This window comes from Sus scrofa, chromosome 13, assembly GCF_054392235.1.
Source record: "Sus scrofa isolate SSC_HxYL_T2T_F1_AM1 chromosome 13, Sscrofa_HxYL_maternal_Yorkshire_Landrace_v2.0, whole genome shotgun sequence".
NCBI classification, from domain to species: domain Eukaryota; kingdom Metazoa; phylum Chordata; class Mammalia; order Artiodactyla; family Suidae; genus Sus; species Sus scrofa.
Genome location: NC_139395.1, coordinates 119,758,213 through 119,766,035, shown reverse-complemented (window position 1 = coordinate 119,766,035; position 7,823 = coordinate 119,758,213). Strand labels below are relative to the sequence as shown.

Below are 7,823 nucleotides of genomic sequence, written 5' to 3'. Positions count from 1 at the left end.
GATTTTTGACTGTATTTTCCTTGTCTCCGTGAGAAAATTTGTGGCTTCTCATTCACATGACTGCCTGCAGGGTTGCCAGTTAGGCAATTACCAACGCTGAGATCTGTATAACTAAATGAGTGTTGAGGTGTTGGGGTTGGAAGGACACACATACCAGAGGTATTCATTCCTTCATATGACTAGTCTTTTGATTTTCATAGCTTTATCTACAGAGTAATGATTTTGTTTCCTGTCCAATCCTTTACACTCCTTTATAACACTATGATTGACATAGATTGAAGGTAAAAATTTCAATAACAGCATTTCTTTACAGCAACACGTATATGTTTAACTCAAAACAAGGCTGAGAAAAATGTATAGCCCATAAAAAAGAAAAAACTCTTAAAAGTTCTGGTAGTGTTTAAAGAAACAAAAACAAAAACAAAAACCAAACCCTGTATTTTCTGTTCTATTTCAGTGTCTGTTAAAAAAGCTATTGTGTCTTTTTTTTCTTCATTCTTAGGTGAGCCCCTGAAATTGTAAAGCTTAACTCCGGTAATACCTTTGTAAATGAATCACTATTGCATTCATGCAATTAGCCTCTGAACAGATGTCAGAAAGTAAAGATTGGCTGCCTCTAGATCAAGTTGCTGCTGCCAACTCTCGCGAGCTTTGTCAGTAACAGTTGATTGTAATGTCAGTGCAGTCCAATTTACAGGCTGGAGCAGCAGCTGCATACTTACTGCATTTCCCTGAAGTATTACATGATTTTCACTCCTTGCAAACTTTATCATCTGTTGCAGTTAGTCGGGTAAGTTACTCTGAATTTACATCTTCCTGTAGAGATGCAAGTTACTCTGAAGCTCATTCTGTAGAAGAAATGTGATTCCCTTCACGTGTTTGCTGTGCCCTTTCAGTGCTCCGTGGGGGACAGTCATTGCAAATGGGACAGATGAAGCAAGGGAGCAGCTACATGCATCAGATCTTCCAATTATTCAGGGAATGCAGACTGAGTCCATTTAATCGCTAAAGAAATAATGAATTTATTCAACTTTATATAAAGGATCGTAGCACTTGTGGAATCACTGTGATGAATGTTCGTAATGCACCACCAAGGGAAAACATTTTGTGCAGTGTTTTACCCTTTAGTGCTTTGGTTAGTGAATTTCTCCTTAAAAAGAGTAACAAAAGTGGTTTTTGACAGTCTTACTCTCTATGTTTTTCTTTTCTTTTTTTTTTAAAGTGGTTTGAAATGAGTAGTTCTCTTACTGTCCAGTTTTACAGGGTACTTAACATTTTGCCATATGAAACTTTAACAATTTTAATTGGCAAGGAAAAGTCTAAGTTTCCTTTATCTAAAAGGAAAATCTATGTCCTATTTTGATTTACAGACTTCTGTCCCCATTACTCTGTTTGTCCTCTTCTTTTTTATAATATGTGTATTTATAGCAAAATATTTTGTATTTGCTATCCTTTTCTTATTATAGAAACAATAGATTTTCTGCTCATCTTATAATTTTGTAAATCTACCTTTATTTTGATTACAGTCCTTGTTTAATCAGAGGATTAAGAATTGAGTATAAAATATATGAATGAAAGTAAACAGAGGTGAACAAAGTTATTTCGTTATTTATAATTTCTGTTTCTAATTTTTAAATTTTAAATTATCCCTTCTGAATTTTTATGAATATATTACATGAATTAGTACTGTCCTTAGTCTGTTTAATGCCTTCCATATTATAACTACCTCATTTCTATGGTAAATACAATTATATTTTACTTATATAAATAGTTACTTTGTTTAGGATAAGCAAGGAGGAGCTTTTAAGGAGTGGCTTTTACTTTCATTGACAATCTTTAGAATTCTCTGTGTATTTGAAATAACAAGGTCTTTTGGAGGCAAATTAAATTTCTAATTGGATTTACAAAGTTGTGTTTTATTCTCCTAGCTTTGTTATTGTTGTTTGTTTTTAATGTCCTACTTCTTTAATTGTAAGAAAATATTTGAATCTACTCCACATTTCAGTTTTTAAAATATAAACTAATAATATCTTAGCAGATGACATCTTATATACAAATTTACTTTCAGCTTTTATTTACTTATTGGTAATGATGAATAATACATATTTAAATTGTATGTTGTCCTCATTTAATGCTTTCATGCCAAAATATGCTCGTTCTTATCAAAACTGAACTGTCCCAAATGTTGGAGTATTATATTGGAAGATATCAACCTAAGAATAGTTGAACTTTCAAAGAAGACGGAAGATATCTCTCTCATAGTAAATGGTTCCAATTATTCACACAATAAAAAGTTTGTGAGTATTCTTCCTGATTGAAGACAGATCTGTTCCTCATACCTAATATACAGTGTCTTCTATCTGTACACATCCTTTTAGTGCCTATTGATCCCTGAAGGACAGTGGTATAGTCTATTTATAAACAGACCTCTTCAATTCCCCACTTCACTTAGCCTACAACAGAACAAGCTTTTCAGGTTTGGTATAAAGCCTCAGTTGTTTTAATTGGACCAAATACATTATAGTAGCCCATGTTCTAGATCATATTATTTAGATGATCTATTATCTATCTTTTCCCACTACTTTAAGAATGCTTATTTTTATATAGAACCATGTATTTCATTAAAACTTTTTTAAAAGCAGGAAGATTACAGTCAGTTTTATTAGTTTTTCTGTGACTATTATCACTTTTTCTCTGACCATCCTTTAATAAGTCTTTGGCTGATATTCAATAATGGCAAATAAATTGCTCTTTATATCAAAATTTTCTTACACCCAAAACTTAGAGGATAACATTATATATTTTTATAGTCAATCATGGAATTTAGATACCACTTTCAAAATTTGATTAAAAATGCAAAAAGAAGGAAATGATTTTTCAACCTTTATTTTAATTTTGAAAGTCTTTTTTTAAAGTTTAGAATATTTTCCCCAAATTGTCAGTATGTTTTGATATCCTGGTGTATATGATAAACATGGAACACCATGGTATTCATTATCTTTCAGGTTTTTCTCCCTTCCCACTTTTATCATTCATTTTATTTTGCAATTTCAAACAAAAACTCATGCCTCTAATCAAATATTAAAGATTGGACAATAAGTTAATTGATCTAAAGTCTGGATTCTCAGTTCTTGGTATGAAAATTTACTCTATTCTTTATGGTGAATATGTTATATATTTTCAGAGTTTAAATTGTTTATTTAATGTGGTAATAGTCAATTTGCATCAGAATTTATAGGAGGAAATAAATGAAGCTTTATTGAGTATTTTCATTATTAATAAAGACATAGAGATATAGAGTAATAACATTTCTTAGTCTCCTTTAGCCATGTGATGACATAAATTAAAAACAAACATCTGTGAATGGTAAAACTACAGTGAAACATATTAGACTAGAGAATATCAGATTATGAGAAGAACAGCATAATGCTTGTTTAAATAAAGTACTGGAGCTAAATATAAAAATATTAGCCTACACTAACAATAAGTATGTGAACATAATCATATTTTCATAATAAAGCCTAGATTTAATAATACAGTATATAACACACTCCAACAGGTAGCACGAAGGTGAGTTGAAATTATATTGCCATTCATGCTGTAAACACGATTTACAGTGGCTCTTTTGAATGTTGCTAACTGCATTGTTTACAATTACAAAGTATAATTCCTTGATTTACTAATATCAATGTGATGATTCATAGATATTTTTGAAAAAGTAAGATATTAATTTTAAAAGTTGATAATAATTTTTTAATTATTCATAACATTAAGTTTAACCCAGCACAAAATATAAATAAAAAATATAAGAAATGGTTTTGTAAATCAAAATTAACATGGCAATGCAATGGTATTACAACCTTCTAGATGTTATAGCAGCCTTTTTTAACACATGAATGAAAAAGTATTATATTTATTAATTATATACAAAACAAATATATTTTGTTAGTAATTTTATATTTATTTTGCAATAAAATTAATAAACAATAGAACAAATATTTGAAAATTGTCAGAAACCAAAACTTATTAGGATTTGTTAAATGGTTTACAAAGATAAAATAATACTTATATAAAACCAAAAAAAAAAAAAAAAAAAGGCAGTTTTTATGCTTCAGGACACTGACTGAATGAGGCAAAGGGAGGAATGAGTCCAACCAGGAATGCTACAATTTATCTATTGAATGCAGCTTAGAGTAAACAAGCTCTGTATCTTAATTCCTTTTCCTTTCCAAGGCAAGTTTTAAAAATGAAAAAAAAATCTATCACAGCACTTTGTTTTTCTCTAAATGACCACCTCAATTTAATTAGAAGAAGGGTCTTAGGAATTATCAGAAGGAAAAAAAAATATTGTGGTATGTGGTAGCATAATCTCTTAAACTCCTAACTCTCAGAAACACAGTATTTCATTGGTAAATTTCAAGTTTACAGGAACCTTTATATTATTATGACATTTTATTTATTTGTTACTTTTAGAAGATAACACATTACGTTTACTACAATTGCAACAAAATTTAAATAAGGTAACACTATATATTATTAAAATATATTCTTCAGAAGTTCCCATTGTGGCTCAGTGGTAATGAACTCAACTGGTAACCATGAGGATGCAGGTTCGATCCCTGGCCCCACCCAGTGGGCTAAGGATCCAGTTCTGCTGTGAGCTCTAGTGTAGGTTGTAGAGGTCACTTGGATCTGGTGTTGCCGTGGCTGTGGTGTAGGTAGCAGACGTGGCTTGGATCTGATGTTGCTATGGCTCTGGTTTAGGCCAGAGGCTACAGCTCTGATTCAACCTCTAGCCTGGGAACCTCCATATGCTGTGGGTATGGCCCTAAAAAGACAAAAAAAGAAAAAAAAAAAACACTACATCTTTTTTACAGAGATAGATAATGGCTTTTCTAAAGTGAAATAATTTCTACTTTTCCATTTCACTTATTTCTTTTCTAAATTGAAAACTAAAATCTCCAACAATTTTCTATTATTTTTTTATTTAAGCCTTTATAGTGGTAGCAGATTCTTTAGTTTTCATGATTTTTAGGGTTAATAGGAACTGCTATATTTTAGTTAATTATCATCACTAAAATAGATACTAGATGCTCTCAAAACTTCCTGCTTACCTCTCTTGCAGAAATCAATATGCAGAGCAAGGGTACGATTATGTACATCCGATATTTTTTGTGGTTTCTTCTGCTCTGGATGCTTGTTGGGAAGTCATACGCTGAAGAAGACATCATAGTTACCACTAAGAATGGAAAAGTCAGAGGGATGAACTTGCCAGTTCTTGGTGGCACAGTAACAGCCTTTCTTGGAATTCCCTATGCACAGCCTCCTCTTGGTAGACTTCGATTCAAAAAGCCACAGTCCATGACCAAGTGGCCTGATATCTGGAATGCCACCAAATATGCTAATTCTTGCTATCAGAACACAGATCAAAGTTTCCCAGGCTTCGTTGGATCAGAAATGTGGAACCCAAACACTGAGCTCAGTGAAGACTGCTTATATCTGAACGTGTGGATTCCAGCACCTAAACCCAAAAATGCTACTGTAATGATATGGATCTATGGTGGTGGTTTTCAGACTGGGACATCATCTTTGCATGTTTATGATGGCAAGTTTCTGTCACGGGTTGAAAGAGTTATTGTGGTTTCAATGAACTATAGGGTAGGTGCCCTAGGATTTTTAGCTTTACCAGGAAATCCTGAGGCCCCAGGGAACATGGGCTTATTTGATCAACAGTTGGCCCTTCAGTGGGTCCAAAAAAATATAGCAGCCTTTGGTGGTAATCCTAAAAGTGTAACTCTTTTTGGAGAAAGTGCAGGAGCTGTTTCAGTGAGTCTTCATTTACTTTCTCCTAGAAGCCACCCATTGTTTGCCAGAGCCATTCTGCAAAGTGGATCCTCAAATGCTCCCTGGGCAGTAACATCTCTTTATGAGGCTAGGAACAGAACATTGACCTTAGCTAAATTTATTGGTTGCTCTAGAGAAAATGAGACTGAGATAATCAAATGTCTTCGAAATAAAGATCCCCAGGAAATTCTTCAGAATGAAGTATTTGTTGTCCCCAACCATATGCTCTTGTCAGTAAACTTTGGTCCAACTGTGGATGGTGATTTTCTTACTGACCTACCAGACACACTACTCCAACTTGGACAGTTCAAAAAAACCCAGATCTTGGTGGGGGTTAATAAAGATGAAGGAACGGCATTTTTAGTATATGGTGCTCCTGGCTTCAGCAAAGATAACAACAGTATTATAACTAGAAAAGAATTTGAAGAAGGTTTGAAAATATTTTTTCCAGGAGTGAGTGAATTTGGAAAGGAATCGATCCTTTTCCACTACATGGACTGGACAGATGATCAGAGGGCTGAAAATTACCGTGATGCTTTGGATGATGTTGTTGGGGATTATGATATCATATGCCCAGCCTTGGAGTTCACTAAAAAGTTCTCAGAAATGGGAAATAATGCCTTTTTCTACTATTTTGAACACCGATCCTCCAAACTCCCTTGGCCAGAATGGATGGGAGTGATGCATGGTTATGAGATTGAATTTGTCTTCGGTTTACCTCTGGAAAGAAGAGCTAATTACACAAAAGCTGAGGAAATTTTGAGTAGATCCATTATGAAACGCTGGGCAAACTTTGCAAAATATGGGTAAGTGCTAATTTTTGTCATTGTTCTTGTTTGGTTTTGATTCTTCTGTTTAGCTTTGCTTGGTCTCCAGTATAGACTGCACTAAAGGTACAGGAACATTTGGATTATTTATTTTCTTCATATCTTAAGCTGTTTTTTTTTTATTATGTAGTACATTTTATTTCTTTGCCTCAGAGTGCTTAAAATAAATAATCAAAGAACTTAAATGAAAATTGTTTTCTGATTTTTTTTCCCAAATACTTATTTTAACAATGTTAGCCAAGGATAGTATGGAAATAGATGTTTACCTTGAAGGCTAAAATTACTGTGACTATGCTTTTTAACCTAAACACTATAATTTTCACAGCTTTAGGAAAAAGTAGGAATATCCCTCTTTTCCTCATGCTCTTGAGGAAAAGTACATTGTTACCTGATGCATAAAGAAACACATGCCTGCTCAGGAAAATCAAAGGGCAAGATGGTGATAGGTTTGGCCCTCAGATTACCCAAAATACAGAATTTGCCATTTTAGCAGTGTTTTTTATTCCCTAATATGTTTGTTCAGAGCTTTTATGGTTTGTTTAAAGCTTTTGTGTAACCTCTATTAGGCAAGAGCTACAAGACTTCCTGGTTAGCTAAGCTGTTCTCCACTTTAATGGTCATATGGGTGACATTATACTATCAGACACATTACAAAAGAACTTATTTTCCTTCATAAGTAACAAAATATTTTGATATCATGTCCTCAATAGTCAGAGTAAAATTATACTTTGAATATAATTTATATTTTTTATATTTTACATGTATACAAAATAATTTTTTTTGATAGGCAAGAAATAGATTTATTAAGATAGGACACTTGCGAGAGATGCAAGCGGGCAGGCACGGAAACTCTGCCCCGAGGATCTGTTTGCCAAAATAATTTTTAACTGTGTTCACAAGATTGAATTTTATGCATTTGAATAATATGTATCAATAAGAATAATAGAAAAAACAGAAGTTTGAACATCTCTTTTTTAAAAGTACTAACAGAAACTCACAAAGTGAGTGATGCACTAGTCTAATCTATCATCCTGTCTTTTAATTGAAAACAATGTTGAGAATGATATTGCTTTCTGGGTTTTTTTTGCCATCCTCCATTTGGAATTCATTTTACTACATGTTACTCTGTGTATCTCTCTATAAAGTACTTGT

At 32.9% G+C, this 7,823-nt stretch overlaps 1 protein-coding gene across 2 annotated transcripts in view; it reads left to right on the top strand.

Moving 5' to 3' along the window:
• The first annotated feature begins 654 nt into the window (after positions 1–654).
• Positions 655–7,823, top strand: part of BCHE (butyrylcholinesterase) — a 59,960-nt gene continuing 52,791 nt past the window's right edge. Inside the window, 2 exon segments of one of the 2 annotated variants that reach the window (NM_001357509.1) lie at positions 655–790; positions 5,126–6,650. In NM_001357509.1, coding sequence (NP_001344438.1) covers positions 5,134–6,650 — 1,517 coding nt within the window. In that variant the 5' untranslated portion in view covers positions 655–790; positions 5,126–5,133. 2 annotated transcript variants of the gene reach the window in all.